Here is a 19,441-nt window from a genome sequence, read left to right as displayed (position 1 = left end):
ATGTTATACATACAAATATGTAGGTAAATACCTGACACTCTCCAGCTGCAGCATTTTCATGGCCATGTATATTTTCAGTGGATTTATGCAAGTGGACGGGCAGATGTACTTGATTGAACCTCTCCCAGGATCTGATGATGACCAAGGAGCACATGCTGTTTATAAGCATGAACATCTGCGGATGAAGAGAGGAGCTTGTCAAGGCAGCAATACCAGCACTGTGTATGATTATGGACCAAAAGTGGCCACAATGCTGAAGCCCCAGCCATGGGTAAGTTTGGGTCTTTTCATTGCTTCCCTTGATATAACCTCTGCAAGATCTTAAATGCTGTTTATCCCATTGAGGAGATTTGCCAGTCAGCCTTTAAAGTGTAGCTGAAGGCAAAACTTTTTTTTTTCCATTTTGGATGGAGTAAGGGAGGGTATAACCCCTGTCAGTTTTTTTTTTTTCCATCTGTGCCTCATAGGGGTGATTTCCCTTCACTTCCTGTCCCATAGCCAAAACAAGAAGTGAGAAGGAATCCCTCCAAAGTGAGGGAATCCTGGGGTTTCAGCAGGACTAGTGCCCCCATTGGAGGATTTCCCCTCTGTTACTGTTTTGGTGCCAACCCAAAATTTTGGATTTTCTTTTACTTTAACTTTTGATGATAGCCATAAACAGGTCAAATAGAGAGGGTGAATTTCTGGGACAACTGGGACATAGACAGCATTAAAAACCGAGAGGTGTTCTAATCCCTCTCTACCCTATCCAAAACAAACAAAACAAAAAAAAATGCCTTTAGATACAAATTGAATGCAAAAAAAGGCTTTCTTTTTCAAGGTGATAAACAGAAACCTGTCAAAACCTGTTTTCGCTTCATTGTTGGATTGAGCATGGTACCACCATAAAGCCATGCACCCACCCTTCACAAGAGTTACTTATAGATGTCTGTGCAATATGGTATGGATATATTATAGATGTCAAATGCTCTGTGTTTTTATTATGGAGATTTCCCCTTGTTTCCTATTCTGTCAGTCACCTGTAACTTGGACAAGAGGTGAGAGTAAGGTTTCCCAATGCGGACACAAGCAACAATAAAATCCTGACAGGTTGCATACCAAACACCCTTGATTTATAGAAATGCCACTCCAAAATGCCACTTTTGCTGGACAGCTTAGGCTGTTTGAAGTTGAAAAATACAGACTTACTGTCTAGATCATCCATTGAAAATAGAGGCTAAACAGATGCAGCCACCACATCTAAGTATTAGTAACCTACAAAATATTTTTTAGGGGGGGTTTAAACCTGCTTTAAGGACTCTCCCTTCTAGATTTTTAATTCATACCAATATGAAGAGTGAGACAGGAGGGGTAGAACATTTAAAACTCCAATGTGTTTGGAACAGAGTCAGAAATTATGGGGATTTCTCGACACCAAAGTCCCTAGAACATTTACAAACCAGAGGGTGAACCAAACTCCTGACACCACCTGTACATTTAATTCCACAGTGGGTACAAATCAATCTATATATTGCACTCAATAATACAATATATTTTTAATACAGAAAATTGTGTGAATTAAAACATTTCTTTTAAATCTCTTTTAGCGATCTGCTCCACTACAAACTGGTACCAGATATGTGGAACTATTTCTTGTGGTTGACAACGCGGAGGTAAATTACAGATCTTGAGAAATTCAACATCACCATTATATCGCTTTCCACCACTGGTTTCTATAGTATTTGTTTCTGTTTCTTTGCAGTATTTAAAGTACAAAGATATACCTACAGTCCAACACCGCATGAAGGAGATCGTTAATCATGTAGACAAGGTGGGAGCTTTAGCATGTCAAGATGCTATTGGGAGTTGTATTACCATCACTTATAATGATTTTCCTGCTAATATGCAGACAAGCCGATGACCTCTTTTATGACTAATGTATGTATGTTATAAACTGTTCCTGCAAAATGTAATAAGGATTCCCTAGCGCTATGTATAAAAAAAAGCAATGGTGAAGCAACAATTTTGCAGCATTCCAGTTCAGGCTAGATGGATCCATCTATAAATTTGTGTAATTAACGCAATTTATAAAACAACATTTTAAGATACACATTTAGGGTTTTTAGATTTTTGTATGGCAGGTATTAATTTAAACAAATGTTTAAATGTTTTACATGGAACTAGTATAATTACCCACATTTGTCTTAATATCAGCCTCCAGTCTTTCCCATTTATTGTTTAATCAGAGGCTGTGGGAAGATGGGACTGGACAGGTTCTTTTGCTTTCCTGCAGTGTGTAGTATAGGGAGGTCTAGGATGTTGATGTGCTGTATACAATTGATGTTAACAAGACTCTCTGAACTCAATTACTAACCCATTGGTGGGTAAAATTGTGTAAAGAATGCAATACTATTTATAATACTATTTTACATATACTAGATTCACTCATAAAAATAACCCACTGTTATGAGCTTGGTTTTGTATATAGATGTTCTAAATACTGATATTTTTGTTTAATCTAGTGTTTGTACATAAATACTTTTTTTATTTATTTTTTTAAGCTTTACCGCTCCCTAAATTTCCGAGTGGCTCTTATTGGAATGGAAATTTGGACCAAGCGAGACAAAATAGTAGTGAGCTCTAATGCTGGTGTGACCTTGGATAATTTCCTGAGCTGGCGCAAGAGTGACCTTCTTCGAAAGAAAATGCATGATAATGCCCAGTTTGTCACGTAAGATTTAGAATGTTACTGATTACTGTTCCAACTCCAGAATTACACTTTTTTTTTTTTGGTGATGGCATTTGACACTTGTTAACATCTACCCGTGTTGTTTTTCATATTTACAGTGGAGTGGACTTTGAAGGGAGCACTGTAGGTCTGGCCACCAAACTTGCAATGTGTACAGGGGATTCTGGAGCTGTTAACCAAGTGAGTACCATTATATAATTTGTCTAATTTGTGATGATCAACAAAGATTGGATCTCCTTACCAGACAGCTGAATTTTTTAGGCTTGTAAACGTAAAATGACTGTTTCTCTGTATAATTGTATTTATTTATCTGAAACTTTGCTTGGCCACCAAACTCTTCCTTTCATTAATTGCAATCTCAATTTAAAACCCCAGGACCACAGTACAAATGCCATTGGTGCTGCTTCTACCATGGCACATGAAATGGGGCACAATCTTGGCATGTCTCATGATGAAGATGTAGCCCAGTGTACCTGTGCAGTCACCAGGGACAAAGGAGGCTGTGTCATGTCAAAGAGTGTTGGGTAAGTACTGACATAAATTTCTGTGTTTTTAATATTCCTTGCATTGCAAGTGTGTGTACCTGCAATGTAACTTTCATATTGTCTGCAATTAACTCTTAAGTTTGTTTGTTTTTATGTCCTCTGATATGCAGTATAGTGTACCCCAAGATTTTCAGCAGCTGCAGCCAACAAGACCTGCAAACTTTCCTTAGCGGTGCTAGCCCTACCTGTCTATCCAATGTCCCTGATAGCACCCAGCTGTTTGGGGGTCCAGTGTGTGGAAATGAATTTGTGGAGAGTGGGGAAGAATGTGACTGCGGAACACCTGAGGTAACATCTACATGCATTCCCAGAATATATATACAACTATTGAATGTATACATTCACAAAAATATTCATATACAATAAAGCATCCTATTCACTATGAGATTTTTTTGTGTGATATGAGCATGACTCGTATAGAAAGCAAAATGCAAGACTTTAGGCATTTAGACATTTATTTCACAGCATAAATTGTCAACTTATGCCTTTAGAATCTTTAACTACAACATTTTAGAGTCTCCACAAGTCAAGAACACTATTTTAAGTGGTTGTATAGGATTTTTTTTTTAAATAACAACTATGTCTATACTTACCTGCTCTGTGCAATAGAATTGCCCAGAGTGGCCCCGATCCTTCTCTTCTTGGGTCCCCCCGCTGGCGCCCCTGGCTCCTCCTCTCTTGCTGGTGCCCCCAATAGGAAACTCGTGCAAGCTCGCTCCTGAGCCCCGCTGCTACATCCATTGACACAGACAGCAGGACTTGGCCCCGCTCCCTCATCACTTGAGTTAACTGACAGGAGTGGGATCCAATGGCTTTCGCTGCTATCAATCTGCCCAATGAGGAGGGAGACAGTGGTGAGACATGCTGCTCTCGTGCATGTTGCTTGGTGGGATCAGATTTGGTAAAAATAAGGTGTGTGTGTGTGTGTGGGGGGGGGGGGGGGGGCAGGGCTGGGGGGATCCTGCAGTAGAGAAGGTTTTTATATATAGAATGCCTTAAGGTAAAAAACCTTGAGGCTTTAGAACCACTTAAATTAATTTTTAATATTCAAAGCAAACTCACCCATCTATCCATGCCTCCAGGCTTTGTTTTGCTTAGAAATCACTTTGGAAAAAAAATGGTTGTGGCTATCTTGTGTAAGAACTGACAATTCATGTAGCATTTACTTCCTGGAATCAATCTGCCCTTAGCTCAGGCACACAGGCAGGAGGGTGTGCTTAGCTGAGACAACCCATCCTGCTCTCCTGAAGACTCCTGGGATGTATGGCATAATTTGCCTAGGCCTGGAAACCAGGAAGTAACAAAAAGTTTAAACAAGTAAATATAATAATACGTTCCAATCTGTTTACTAGTGCTAGCAGCATAAGGATTAAAAACAGTCAATATTGATTACGAGAGTGAAGTTCCACTTTAAACAAAGAGAGACACTCTGGACATTCTAGAAAATATCTCTATTACGATATGGATAGCAAAATTATCACTTGGGAAAGTAATCAGCTGAGGTCCATTGTGTGTAGAGAGAACATACAGATGTTGGATCTTGTGTTATAGACCATCCAAGGAAAATGGAAAATTAGCAAATTTGGTACTTTTGTTCCATATTCATAGTTACCTGAAGAATGAGAAATTTTTCTTCATACCACAATTTGTGGTTGTTAAGCCACTTAGTGTTCGTGCTACAATCCCCTCTGTTATAATAAATGATTTGCCCCAGCGTATGTGTTTTGTAAAAAATACGCCGTTATATACCTTATTTTATAGCGCCACTCGTCACTTACGTGACCGGCCACCTCTCTTCTCTCTCGATCTGACAGCAAAGTGGGTGGGCCAAGAATCCCCTGCTGATATCAGCCAGGAGAGGAGAGGCGACCAGTTACGTGAGCGCTGAGCGCCGCTATGAAATAAGGTATATAGTGGCGTATTTTTTACAAACACATACACTGGGGCAAATCATTATAACAGAGGGGATTGTAGCATGTACACTAAGTTATGATAGCAGCAGGAAAGGAGGACCGGGGAGCAATCGGAGCTGACAGGCAGGGAGGCAGGGGGAGAGGAGGACAGAGGAGAGCTGTGGATGATGGAGGCATGTAAACTGACCACTGTGTCAGGACTCAGCAGCTATGATAAACCGTGGTCAGTTTACAGGGGGGAGGACAGAACCAGGCAGGATCAGCCAGGTATTTCAGGTGATAGAAAGGGCCAAATAACACAGCACAAGCACTGTGCTGTTGTTCATGCTTTAAAGGAACAGGATCTATTTTTTTTTTTTTAGGGTTACAAGCGCTTTAACTTAAAATCCTCTAGGACAGTTTGTGTAAACTCAATGAGGCTGATTTACTTAAGAATTTGAGTATGTTTACACAATAAAAGGTTCCCATTATCTAATCATGTGCAGATGAAATACGTAAATGGGGATTTCTCACATCCTTTAGTAAATCTGCTTTAGCATTCTAAAGAAAGTAATATCTTCATGCATTATTATTTTGTTTGAATTTTCAGGAATGTACTAACACATGCTGTAATGCCACAACATGCAAATTGAAAGAGGGAGCAGAGTGCGCACAAGGAGACTGTTGTCGGCAGTGCAAGGTACACATTTCAAGCTAATCTAATGTTTTGTTGGATCATTGTTAAATTATTGGTATGATTTCTTCTGCAAAATTAATGTTTCCTTGACATTTGATAGGACTTGTAATTGATTGTTACTACTGCTTTTTGTCAGATTCGTCCAGTTGGGGAAATGTGCCGCAAGAGAAAGGGAGAGTGTGATCTACCAGAATATTGCACAGGAAATTCTGCTCAATGTCCGGAGGATGCCTTTCAGGAGAATGGGCTTCCTTGTTCTTCCGGCAATGGCTACTGTTATAATGGACTATGTCCATCCCTTGGTCAGCACTGTAAGACTCTCTGGGGATCAGGTATGATCACTAACTTATAAGAGACATATGTACTGATAGAATACCTAGCAAATCTTTCATCCTGGTGTCATAGTATATGGGCTTCTGTATTAGTTTTGTAATAAAAAGCTGTACATATAATTTCATTACATTTGGACAATATAAACATATAGACCTTTATCTCATGAGCAAAAAAGCAATGCGCCATAGTCTGTAGTGAACAAAATAAAACCTTGTTAACTAGATGTTTTGGAAGCATGTACTTTTGCATTACATTGTGTGATATTTTATTACATATTTGTACTCAATATGCATCTTATATAGGGTGACATTGTCACTGGTGTTTAGCTGTTTGCTTCCAGCATTGCTGGATGGACCCAGGAGCATGGTGAAATTGTAGTATTAAGTATGTGGATAACTCCAGACTTCGGCTGAATTCCAGGATCTTTTTGTGATCCATAACTGTGTACATGATACTAGAATTTAATGGATCGGTTCCTGGGCCCATGCCATGCAAAGTTTGTATGACCTTACAGTAATAAACTGGTTTAATTGACAAGGCAATATTTTCTTCCAGATGCTCAGGTTGCACCTGATGAGTGCTTCAGGAACAATGTTCATGGCAATAAGCACTTGCATTGCAAAAAGACTGAGTATGGATACAGTAGCTGTAAAACAAAGTAAGTATGCAGTGTATTATCCTTTATAAGATACAGGAAAAACAGAGATCCTACATATCTTGTAATAGTGGTTGTGACTAAGGAGCCATTGCTGATAACTGATATAATATTTTACAGTTTTTCTAATATTTAGAACCACACAGTAGAGAAATATGAATTTATGTACTAAAACTACCATTATTTGCTCTAAGTGTGCAGGTGTGTGTGTGTATTTTTTGATGTGCGTGCAAAAGTGATGAGCAAGAGTGATGAATAATACAGTTGCCATTGTTATGTTACAGGGATGTCAAATGTGGTCGAATACACTGTGTAAGGGGAGCAGAATTCCCCATAACTAACAACAAGTATGTGATAAAATTACTTGGTGGACAGGAGTGCAAAGTGGCTGAACTGTCTGATCAGGAAAGTGGAGTAACAGCTGACCCTGGAATGGTGCCCACTGGCACAAAGTGTGGCATGGGAATGGTAAGATGTTTAACACTTCTAGCATTCAGTGCTCTTACTGATCTAGGAAAGTCATAAATTCAAATCATAATGATAAATAAATTACAATTTACAAATTACAAATACCGTACTGGTGACCCCACAATAAGGATAAAACTTTCCGCGGAACAGAGTTTAATAAGACACGTGGCCACTCTTTAAAATTAGAAGAAAAGGGCTTTAACCTTAAACTGCGTAGAGGGTTCTTTACTGTAAGAGTGGCAAGGATGTGGAATTCCCCTCCACAGGCGGTGGTTTCAGCGGGGAGCATCGATAGTTTTAAGAGACTATTAGATAAGCACCCGAACGAGCACAACATACAGGGATATACAAGGTAATACTGACATATAATCACACATATAGAGTTGGACTTGATGGACTTGTGTCTTTTTTCAACCTCACCTACTATGTAACTATGTAATTTGAATTTGTGATTGGTTTAATTATCTGAAGGAGCAGCTTTGATATATTATATGTGCAAATTTAAGTCTTTACACAAACGTGTGCGTGTATGTGTATATCTATCTACGCACACATAAATAAAGACCTACATTTGCACATATATCCAAGCTGCTGCCTTCAAAAAATTAAACCAGGCACAAATTCAAATTGTAATTTATTTACAATTATGATTTGAATTTATGACTTTAAATGTAATAGTTTTAATATTATTGATCTAGGAAAGTGCCATATATATTTCTCAAGTGTAGGTAACAACTCACCAACAGTTAGTATTCTTTTGTTGTAGGTATGTTTTGAAGGGGAATGCCAGGATTTATCCGTGTATGGAGACAAGAACTGCTCTGCAAAGTGCAACAACAGAGGGGTGTGTAAATATATTCCATTTAACTTCTGTCTATGTTTCTATTTAACCCCTATGGTAAACCTTAGGTAACCCTAATCAGTTCTAATGTATCTCCTTCCTCTTCACCATTTATTATTATTATTCTTGCTAATTTCTACTTGAATAACTTTACTTACAATTTATATGTAAACTTTTTTATTTGTTTTTCTTGTGTCACAATAAATAAAATTTTGCAAAATTTAAAAAAACCTCTATTTTTAAATAACATTGCTGTAGGGGCGTATCAATGTATACACCATGGTAGGGCTATGTTTACACGAGGATGCACAAATGTTCCGTGCATCCCTATGCAGGCAGTCCCATTGATGTCTATTGGGACGCATTGGCTGCACGGACACAGCCGCTGCTCCTAATTTGACATTTGTGGGTGTGCAGGTGCTCGGTCGTGAATGCACACTGTCTGTGTTTTGGGGCTGTTCACCTGCATCTGCACAGATAGGGAGCAGCGTTTATGTTTGTGCGGCTACTGCGTCCCTATAGATATCAATGAGACTGCCTGCAGGAAGGTGCATGGAACACCTGTGCAGGTAAATCTGACCCTCTCTGTGTAAACGAGTCCAAACACTGGTCAAACTAGATGTGACATCGCTTCCGGGTTACTAGATCCGAGACTCGATTAAAGCCAATCCTGGCTTTGTTCGGGTCTCTGGCCAGCTGGCGGACTTGCCGGCTGGTCGCTCGGGCCTCCTGGTGGGATGGGAGAGCCCAGGCGAGCCGCAGAAGGTGGGGGGGGGGCACGTCTCCTCCCGCTGCTTGTGATAACAGCTGAGCATCTGATTAGCCACATCGGTTGTTATTACAAGTGAGCCGACTGTCGGCTCTAAAAGCAGCTGCAGGCATCAACCCCTTGAAGCTGAAGGCCGCATATTTGTGTTAAATCAGCGTGAATGGGTTAATGAGCCAAGTGATGCTGCTTTTTGTTGTCAAAAAAGGGGACCCATGGAATGTCCTTCGCCTCCCAGTCATATATAAATATAAAACAACTCTAAATAGCCACATGTATGAGAGATGGAGTCACGGCCATAGAAATATTTGTAAAGAGTAGGAGTTAGTAAGAAGACCACCCCCATGTGGGGGCGCCAGAAATATTTCTGCACCCGGGCATCTGTGACCCTGGGATCAGCCCTGCTTTGGACTCTCCCCCAGTAAGTCTTGCTTCATTCACAGTACTCAAGGGTCCAGGCCTTACAGATGCTTCTAGTGTGAGGACATAATTATAATGTTGTCTTGTGAGATGGCGTTGTAGTACCATGTTGCAATATTCAACTGAATTATGCACCACAATAATAAGCCTGAAAATCACAAATGTGTTTTTTTTTTTTTTCTAGGTCTGTAACCATAAGCGACAGTGTCATTGTGACCCTGGTTGGGCACCACCATACTGTGACCACAAATTTACAGAAAATTCTGCAGGTAGCAATCCATAAAACACTCTGACATTTTTCTTGTCTCTGTGATACTGGCTTGCCCTCATTCTCTGCTAAGAAACAAAAGACATAGTCACTTTCTTCTTTTTTTTTCTACAGATCGGACAAGAGGGCTGCTCATTGTTGGAATTCTAGTCGCAGTTTGTCTTTTTGCTGTAATGGTTGCTGGAGCAATGTTCTACTACAGGAGGAGACAAAGGAAATTTCCACAGAAGAGGTGAAACCTTTGTCAATATTTGATATATGTCTTGGTGAAATTTAAAATAGATGTCCAAATGGGGGTCATTTTGTTGTCTCCGCAAAATGTGTAGGAGAGGGCCCTTTATATACAGTATGAATACTTTGGCAGTTTTGTTTTCTTGATATTTTCTTTAATTGGTATTCTGAGAGTTGTATACAAGATAAGAATTTGATTGCAATTTAAATGCAAATCAAGAACATTCAGCTGCTCTAAAGTATTTACAGTATGTTCCTATAAGAACTATTAAAAGAGTGATAGGATTGTGGGTTGAGGACACACTGCCTTTTTATGTTGCTGCTTTATGACCATTTATTGATTACATTATACAGAATCATACTCTATTAGACGAATGCCAGAAGCATGAGTCCTTGAGTTGCTTTGTTTGCTCTTAGTATATGTCCCTAATTTGCAAAAATGTTTTTTTTGCAACCCAAACTAGTCTTTAATGTTCTGTTAGAGTCTGTTACCTTTCCCAAGTCCTGCAACCAACAAAGTTAAAACAGAAAACTTAAAACTTGTTCGGTCCTGTTAGCTGCCTATAAAAATGCTTGTTTCCTGTGAATCATTATGTTTTGGCGTCGAGATCTTGCAGTGCTGATATCTCTGCAACAGAGCAAAAAAAAACATATGAGCAGGCTCTGAAATAATTCAGTACAGGATAACAGTTATAGGTTACGTTTTTTTAGGGCACAAAAATAAAATTGCATTCTGATAAAAAACAGCATCCAATTTCCTTGTTTTACCACCGCTTTCCTATTGAAATAGCTGTGCAAGGTGTCTAAATATTACTGTGCGGTCCAATAGGCACCAGAGGTTCAGAGGTGGGCTGAACGAGAGAAAAATAAATTCCTCCTTTCACCAATGGATTCCTCCAGTCTTCATTAGTGTGGATGGTGGAATATACACTGTTGGGGATTATATTATTGCAGCCACGCAGCTCACGGCTGTTTGAATACCCTAACAATCACTGCATCTGGTAGGAATATTCAAATTCTCCATTTGTCCTGAAGACCATTATCACCAAGAAAGAAAGATGAGAAATCCACAATTTTGAGCTGTCATCAGAACTAGAATTGAGGGTAAATCTTCCCTTGAGGACATGTGTTTTGGTGACAACTGTCGATTAGGGGAATTCCCCTCACTTTTCACTCACTTCCTTTTGCTTTTCCAGGGCAGGGAAATGAAGGGAAATCTTCTTAATGAGCTAGACAGCAAAAAAAAAAAAATGCTTGATAGGGGTTTTAACCCTTCCTACACTATCCAAAACTAAAAAATGTGTTGCCTTTACATACAAAAATCAGATTGCAGTCTGAACTTTATTACTTATTCTGGCTCATTGAATTGTATGGCATGGCAGCCAGGCAACTAGCATTTTTAAAATGAGATTCTTTAAGTATCTAAACAGTAAAAAAGGGAGGACAGACCATATTGGCCCCATAAAGAATGAGGAAGGACATCTGGTTACAAAGGATGGGGAGATGGCGAAGGTATTGAATTTATTCTTCTCCTCAGTATTCACGAGGGAATCGGGGGGCTTCAGTAACCAAAACTGCAGTGTTTATCCTCGTGACACATCACAGGAAGCCAAGTCTAATTCTTAGAATTAGACTTGGGAAACTTAACATTAATAAATCACCAGGACCGGATGGCTTGCACCCAAGGGTACTTAGGGAACTCAGTCAAGTAATTGACAGACCATTGTTCCTAATTTTTACTGATAGTCTACTGACTGCAATGGTACCAGCGGATTGGAGAAAAGTCAATGTAGCACCAATATTTAAAAAGGGCCCAAAATACATCCCTGGGAATTACAGACCAGTTAGCCTAACATCAATAGTATGCAAGCTCTTGGAGGGGATAATTAGGGACTATATACAAGATTTTAGTAATGAATACTGCTGATGATACCATTATCAGCATGGATTCATGAAGAATCGTTCTTGCCAAACCAATCTATTAACCATCTATGAGGAGGTGAGTTACCATCTAGATAAAGGAAGGCCCCTAGACTTGGTGTATCTGGATTTTGCAAAAGCATTTGACACAGTTCCCCATAAACATTTATTGTACAAAATAAGGTCCGTTGGCATGGACCATAGGGTGAGTGCATGGATTGAAAACTGGCTACAAGGGCGAGTTCAGAGGGTGGTGATAAATGGGGAATACTCGGAATGGTTAGGGGTGGGTAGTGGGGTCCCCCAGGGTTCTGTGCTGGGACCACCCTATTTATTTTGTTCATAAACGACCTGAAGGATGGGGTAAACAGTCCAATCTCTGTATTTGTGGACGATACTAAGCTAAGCAGGGCAATAACTTCCCTGCAGGATGTGGAAACCTTGCAAGAACATCTGAACAAATTAATGGGGTGGGCAACTACATGGCAAATGAGGTTTAATGTAGAAAATTGTAAAATAATGCATTTGGGTGGCAAAAATATGAATGCAAGCTATACACTAGGGGGGAGAACCTCTGGGGGAATCAAGGATGGAAAAGGACCTGGCAGTCCTAGTAGATGATAGGCTCAGCAATGGCATGCAATGCCAAGCTGCTGCTAACAAAGCAAACAGAATATTGGCATGCATTAAAAAGGGGAATAACTCAAGAGATAAAGCGATAATCCTCCCACTTTACAAGACTCTGGTCCGGCTGCACCTGTCCAGTTCTGGGCACCAGTCCTCAGGAAGGATGTACTGGAAATGGAGCGAGTACAAAGAAGGGCAACAAAGCTAATAAAGGGTCTGAAGGATCTTAGTTATGAGGAAAGGTTGCGAGCACTGAACTTATTCTCTCTGGAGAAGAGACACTTGAGAGGGGATATGATTTAAATTTACAAATACTATACTGGTGACCCCAAAATAGGGTTAATTTTTTTTCACGGAAGGGAGTTTAACAAGACACGTGGCCACTCATTAAAATTAGAAAAAGAGGTTTAACCTTAAACTACGTAGAGGGTTCTTTACTGTAAGAGCAGCAAGGATGTGGAATTCCCTTCCACGGGTGGTGGTCTCAGCGAGGGGACATCGATAGTTTCAAAAAACTATCATGCCCCGTACACACGATAGGATTTTCTGACGGAAAATGTTCTATAGGAGCTTGTCGGAAATTCCGACCGTGCGTAGGCTTCATCGGACAAATTCCATCAGAACTTCCGACACACAAAATTTGAGATCTGGATCTCAAATTTTCCTGACAACAAAATCCGTTCTCGTAAATTCCGATTGTGTGTACACAATTCCGACGCACAAAGTTCCACACATGCCCGGAATCAAGCAGAAGAGCCGCACTGGCTATTGAACTTAATTTTTCTCGGCTCGTCGTACGTGTTGTACGTCACCGCGTTCTTGACATTCGGAGTTTCCGACAAGATTTGTGTGACCGTGTGTATGCAAGACAAGTTTGAGCCAACATCCGTTGGAAAAAAAACATGGATTTTGTTGTCGGAAAATCCTATCGTGTGTACAGTGCATAAGATAAGCACCTGAATGACCGCAACATACAGGGTTATACAATGTAATACTGACATATATTCACACACATAGGTTGGACTTGATGGACTTGTGTCTTTTTTCAACCTCACCTACTATGTAACTATGTAGATGTTACCAGTGCCAGCACTTGTATCTGTCAGCACAGTTTTGCTTTAATTATGTATAGGATATCATTTTTTCACTATTATTTGAAAGTATTGGCTTCTTAGCCTAGGTTCACACTACTGCAGCATGGGAAACCCTGCGATCCGTGCACGTTTCCCACACCGCATTCAAATTGCACTGCCCTTGCGATCCACAACAGGTGTCAGTGCAATCTTAATGACAACCCAAACACAGGTCACACACGCAGTGCGTTTGCCTGCATCGGATCGCATGGTATAAATGTACCATGTGATCAGGTTGAAGTGCAATTCCAAAATTTGTGTATGCATGGTTATGGTGTGATGCAGTGCGATTTGAGCCCTTTCAAAATGAATTGGTTAATATCGCACCACACTGAAACCGCACCGCATGTAAATTTAACTGGAATGCAGTGTGATACCTGTGCGATTCACATGCTGTTCATAGTGTGAACTGAGGCTTAGTTTGAAGTAATTCACTATTGTTATTCCAAGGAAATGTAGTAACTGCTTGTTTTTTGAGAGGCAGCTACCATGGAATAGTCAAATTGCTATTCCAGGTCATTTGAATTAGCGTAGTATTATTGCAGAGCAGTTAGTGAGGAAGGTTCTCACAAAGTTTGGCAGCTTTATGTGTGGAGTTCTTGTAAAATCTCTTGAATCTCTAATAGGCCAGAAGAAGGCTTTACTGTGCTGTGCACAGATATTTTTAAGAGATTAGAGATGAATTTGTATGGTGTTTCATCATTATCTGCAGTGGACCACAACCGCTCCCCTCTCTGGCCACTTCCTACAGCTGTGTTAAGATCATTTCCTGCTTCATGGTCGATGGATTTTGTGGTTTTCTACAGTTGTGTTCTCCCTCCAATGCACAATGAAAATTAAACTCTGGAAAAAAATAGAAACTGGTGGAAGAGTCACGTTAACAATTGCTGGACTTCTTATGCTGTTTATTTCAGTTTGCTAAATTAACAGTATTATTGTGATTTAATGTATCCAATGTATAGAACCTTAAAGCTGAAATCCAAGCACAAACATTTTCATTTAAATCTAGTCTTCAGAAGCCTCAAAGATATTCATCCACTTTGTGTGCACGAAATACCTTTATAAATCCAGATATTACTTGTAAAAGCAGCAGTAAAATCATCATTGTGCTGTATATAGCCTGTGCAGAGAGCAGAGCTGTGGGAGGGGCCTAGCAGGCTGCCTGCAGAAAACTACAGGGGGGGTGGATACAAGACCAGTCACCCTGCACAAGGGGAGAGAACAGCAGTGACCAGTCTTTATTACAGGAAGTTCCTGCAGAGAGGCAAAGTTTCACATTGGATTATTGCAATAAAAACACAAAGCACATCAAGATTCAAGTAATAATGCACGTACCTCTTGTATTTAGACAATGTTTGCTTATCTTGGAGATCAGCTTTAAGATATGGGAAGAATATTCAAAACAAATGCATGGAATTTGGATAAAACATTTCCTACAGGCATGAACTTTTAGTTCTGCCTGGACAGATGCATAGAACTGACAATAAAATAAATATAGAAAAGTCTTAGTCAGTTCATAAACATTCAAGACCACAGTATATTCTTGCTTGCAGCAGTTTGTATAATCTGAGTTGCAGAACATTGCACAAGAGAACATGTGTTGGCGATTATTGTTGTTCTTCAGCTGCCTGTATTTGAGCAGAATCCCAAAGGGAAACTCTCCAGTTTGCACATCTTCCTTATTAGTACTATTTATTTGCAAAGAATACAATTTCTGCAGATGTAGTTAGTGTTTAAGAGTGCTCAGGTCAGGGATTATAATTCTCTTGTGTTTTTTTTCTCTAGAATGGCTACACCCGGGTCAGGCTCTGGGTTATCAAACCCTTTGTTTCAGGAGAGCATGAGCAACAAACTGTACATCAGGAAGGATTCCCCCAGTCCCTTGATTGGACGTCCCCAACTTATCGCAAGCACCTCTAATTTACAAGACTCCCGATCTGCATTTATTACTATAGTTCCCAGTGAAGATACGGAGAAGGTGAGGTATAGGCTAAACCAGAAAGAAAGGATCAAATGGCTGACAAGCTGCAATGTTTGCACAATATAGAGATGGAAAAACTTTGGGGTCCATTTACCAAATGCAAGTGAAGTTTCACTTGGCAAATAAATTTTCCCCAGAGCTAAGTGAATGTGATGAAATATCATTTTTCAAAGAATACACAATTATGTGCAAAATGTAACAAAAAAAAATATTTTTGCTTGCACATGATTGGAAGTCAGCAGAGCTTCGCCTTATTTACTAACCTGTAGCCCTCAGCACAGAGAAACGGACAGAAAATGTAACCTGGTGGAGGTTTTACCATTCTTAAAGCTGGTCATCCACCAGTAGGATTTGGTTTCTATGGAAATTCTGAAAAATCATTCTTTGGAGCATTTGATGCTGCCATCTTTAACTCAATTTTGTTTGAAAGTCCTTAAAATTTCATCCAGACCTGCTGCTTAAATGGAATTTCAGACTAGTACTTGCGTATTCCAATATGGCAGATTTTTCCTGAAGAAAAATCACATTCAGGATTTTGTTCATTCAATGACAAAATGCTCCTTTGAATTTTCTCATAGCTGTGGATGAAAACAGTCATCAATGTGACCTCGCCAAACTATTAGATAATTGAATGCTCCAAAAATTTGCAACTGAAACTCCGCTAGTGTATGATCAGCTTAACTCTAGTCAAACCAAAAAAAAAGGTTAATTAATTAGTTTAGCCAGGTCTAATAAAATAGGATATGTCAGTGATTTTTTTATTTGTAAACACATTAGCTGGCAGGTAAAGCAATTTGCCATTTGCTTTCTTGTCTAGTTAAGGTGTCAAATCCCATCTCTTGAATTGTTTATTTTGGGTTTATGTAAAGGACGTTTTGTTTTTCAGTGGCTGTGTATTTGACAAATGTTTTGTTTTTGCATTAACAGACCCCTTCATTTATCTCTACTTCCCAACCAAGAGTACCTATATCTGTCCCCAGATCCCCTCAGGTAACTTTTCTTTTACTTAAAAAACATTTGTTCATAGCCCCAGTTAATGATGCGGCTCATACTCCTGCCGGAAAGTGTTTACATACCTTAAAGTTTCCTCTCCCGATCAGATCCCTTTTTACCAGATTGTCAAAGATAAGAATGAAACTTCCTTCACTATTGTGCTCCTGCTTGTTTATTGTTTTTGTTTGTTAGCATGATAATAAGGAGGTGTCAAAGCCAAACTCATACCAAATGTTTTCTTGTTAGTTTTCAATAGGGGTGGGGGAGAGTTAAAATGTCTGTCAGGTTTTAATGCTGCCACAATGAGTCACAATTGTTATCTTGTCTAACCTAAACCGAGTCCTTCAATTTCAAGAACATGCAAATTCGGAAATGTGTTGGTGGTTTAACATCACCCCAATATGAATCAAACATCCATACATATGTGAAATTGTTGACCATTGATTAAGCACTCTCATTAGACTTTTTTTGGGGGAAATGTAAACCCCTGGGTCTCCCAATATGGGGTAACCGAAAGGAAATATTACCAGACCTTCATACATGAGATCAACCTTTACTGATATTGAGGATGAAAATTCAGTACCTCTTACAAATGTTTCCAGAGCTGTTTGTTTCTGTCTGTGGCCATGTCAGGGATATTTTTTCTCATTTCCCTTCGCATTGATGCTTATACAAGATATAAAGGGTGCCATTGCTAGCTGGAAGACACAGCAGTGCAGATATTATTGGTGTATGGGCAGGCTGAATGTACCAAGTTGATCAATGGATCAATTTGGTCGCAACCAGCATGGTGGGTTTTTCATGTGATTATTGCTAGCGGCTGCTGTAGCCGCCAGCAATAAACACTGTCTTCTTCTGGCAGGGGAGGCTTCCCCCGCCCCCCCAACGGGAGAAGACAATGGCTCGGCAGGAGGGATTCCTGCATCACTGCCGGTGCATTAATTGGGCAATGAGCAGTGGTTACCAAAATTTACCTTCAATTTTTTGTTTACATTTTTAACAATATAAATATTTTACAATAATGTGTACTAACAAGGATTGTAAAAGCACATTAGAATCTGATAATTTTCTATTGACTTTTCAGGTGACAAAACCTCCAGTAGTCCCACCTGGACCTCCTGGCAGAGCTGTATTACCACCAGCCAAACCACCGGTTAGTGATATTGTAACATTGCTTCTCTTTTAGCAGATGCTTTGTAAGAAGCCCAGTACATATACATACTAACTTACAATTCTCACAAGCATCATATATCTGTTATCTGAATTTAGTAGGTTTGATGACATTTGTCTTGTTTTTGGTTAGCAGCAGACACTGTAGCCAGTCATTATGATTCAACAAATGGTTGTCTGAGATGGATTTTCTTGGCCAAATACCAGATTTCCGACTGTGGCTCCCGTTGTCTACTCTTCTCCAGTGGCACAAATATGTGTTCAGACAATTAAAAAATATTAATAGAATTGTAACTTAACATAAGTGATCTTTCTGCAGTCAACAGCACAATCATAGTTTAATGTCTATGACTTTCTTAAAGCATGCCTGCAAGTGAGAAGAGTTATGCCAGCCATACATGGATCAAAATTTGGCCGGTCCAGCAGGGACCAGCTAAATTTTGATCTATGTATTGGCAGGCTGGTTGTACACAGTTGATCTGTCGATCAACTTGTGTGTAAGCAGCCTCTTAGGTTTTTCCCGAACAGTCAGTGCTACTGGCTATAGCCAGCAACGCTGATCATTGTATTCTGACGGCAGGGAAGGCTCACCATTTTCTGAAAGCAATACCACAGAAGGGAAGATTCCCCCATTCACCTCAAATGTGTGGATGGAGGAATGGGCTCATTTATTTCCTTTAAGCTGCTGGTTGAACCAAAAAAAAAAAAAGAATCCTGTATGGCCATTTTTACATTAACTGTCTGTGCATCTATTCAGTTGTCCTAATTAGCACCATTAGGAGTAGGTATTTGAAATGTTATGCTTTTTTTTTTCTCTAGAAACCAACACCCCCAACCAAACCATTGCCAATGCTGAAACCTAAACCGGTAATTATCTTACACCTTACCACATTTTATGAGGTTTATCATTTACCAATATTTTTCCACACAGCCTTGTTCTTTTACACATGTTTTTTATTTTGGTCAACGTGATTTTAAATTTAAATATAGGCATTAGAGAGGGATTGGTTACAATAAATAAGTCAGGTAATGAAATACATAATGCTTACAGTACAACTGAAGGCAAAACTATTTTTAAAATTTTAGATTGAGATTGGAGAGGGATCAGAACACCTGTTTTTATTACTGCCTCTATCCCTGTTAGGGATATTCACCCTCTATTTTTCCTGGTGACCATTATTGGTGAACGTGAAAGGAGTTTTGAGTGGTAACCACAACAGAGGGAGGTAACCACAATGAAGGAAAAATCTTCCAATGGGGACACTATTTCCAGTGACTCTGGTGACTACCAGGGATTTCCCCCTCACTTCCTGTTGTGGCAATAAGACAGGAAATATCTCCAATCTTGGCCCAGTCTTGGCCCAAGAAAGCGTGGATAGAATTAAATTGAGTGAATATTGAATTGAATGATTGAATATATACACTTTTTCTTTTTAGAGAAAATCAGTCAATAATGTGAAGGTAAATTAAAATGTTTCTGCTTCTAGAATTATAGCATTAGTGCTTATAGAATTTGTGTTTTCTAGCTACTCAGCAGATTAGGATCTACATTTGTCACCCACAGTTGGTGACAATTTGCTAATGGTAGTCTGGCCAAATAAAAGGAGGTTTGGTCATTTGAGAACAATCTGGCCCTTTCCGGAGATCTTTTTTTTTCCACCTTAGAGGTATACCCGTTTTTTTTAGAGAGGGAAAGGCTTACTCTTTTACATATAATACATACAGTAGATTCCATAGTTAGATACATAGTTACCAAACGCTGTTATATTTCTA

At 39.5% G+C, this 19,441-nt stretch overlaps 1 protein-coding gene across 1 annotated transcript in view; it reads left to right on the top strand.

Annotated features, from left to right (window-relative positions):
* ADAM8 (ADAM metallopeptidase domain 8) overlaps positions 1 to 19,441 on the top strand; it is a 57,146-nt gene that overhangs the window by 26,834 nt on the left and 10,871 nt on the right. The window contains 18 exon segments of the mRNA XM_073596920.1: positions 79 to 271; positions 1,587 to 1,652; positions 1,742 to 1,810; positions 2,541 to 2,710; positions 2,827 to 2,908; positions 3,104 to 3,252; positions 3,384 to 3,561; positions 5,776 to 5,865; positions 5,999 to 6,194; positions 6,751 to 6,853; positions 7,135 to 7,318; positions 8,085 to 8,162; positions 9,530 to 9,614; positions 9,728 to 9,845; positions 15,310 to 15,502; positions 16,433 to 16,495; positions 17,583 to 17,651; positions 18,488 to 18,535. Of these exon segments, the coding sequence (XP_073453021.1) occupies positions 79 to 271; positions 1,587 to 1,652; positions 1,742 to 1,810; positions 2,541 to 2,710; positions 2,827 to 2,908; positions 3,104 to 3,252; positions 3,384 to 3,561; positions 5,776 to 5,865; positions 5,999 to 6,194; positions 6,751 to 6,853; positions 7,135 to 7,318; positions 8,085 to 8,162; positions 9,530 to 9,614; positions 9,728 to 9,845; positions 15,310 to 15,502; positions 16,433 to 16,495; positions 17,583 to 17,651; positions 18,488 to 18,535 (2,134 nt within the window).

Source organism: Aquarana catesbeiana, linkage group LG08 (assembly GCF_042186555.1).
Source record: "Aquarana catesbeiana isolate 2022-GZ linkage group LG08, ASM4218655v1, whole genome shotgun sequence".
In the NCBI taxonomy this organism is placed as follows: Eukaryota; Metazoa; Chordata; class Amphibia; order Anura; family Ranidae; genus Aquarana; species Aquarana catesbeiana.
Note: the sequence above shows the minus strand (reverse complement) of the source record. Positions and strands in the feature narration are given on the sequence as shown.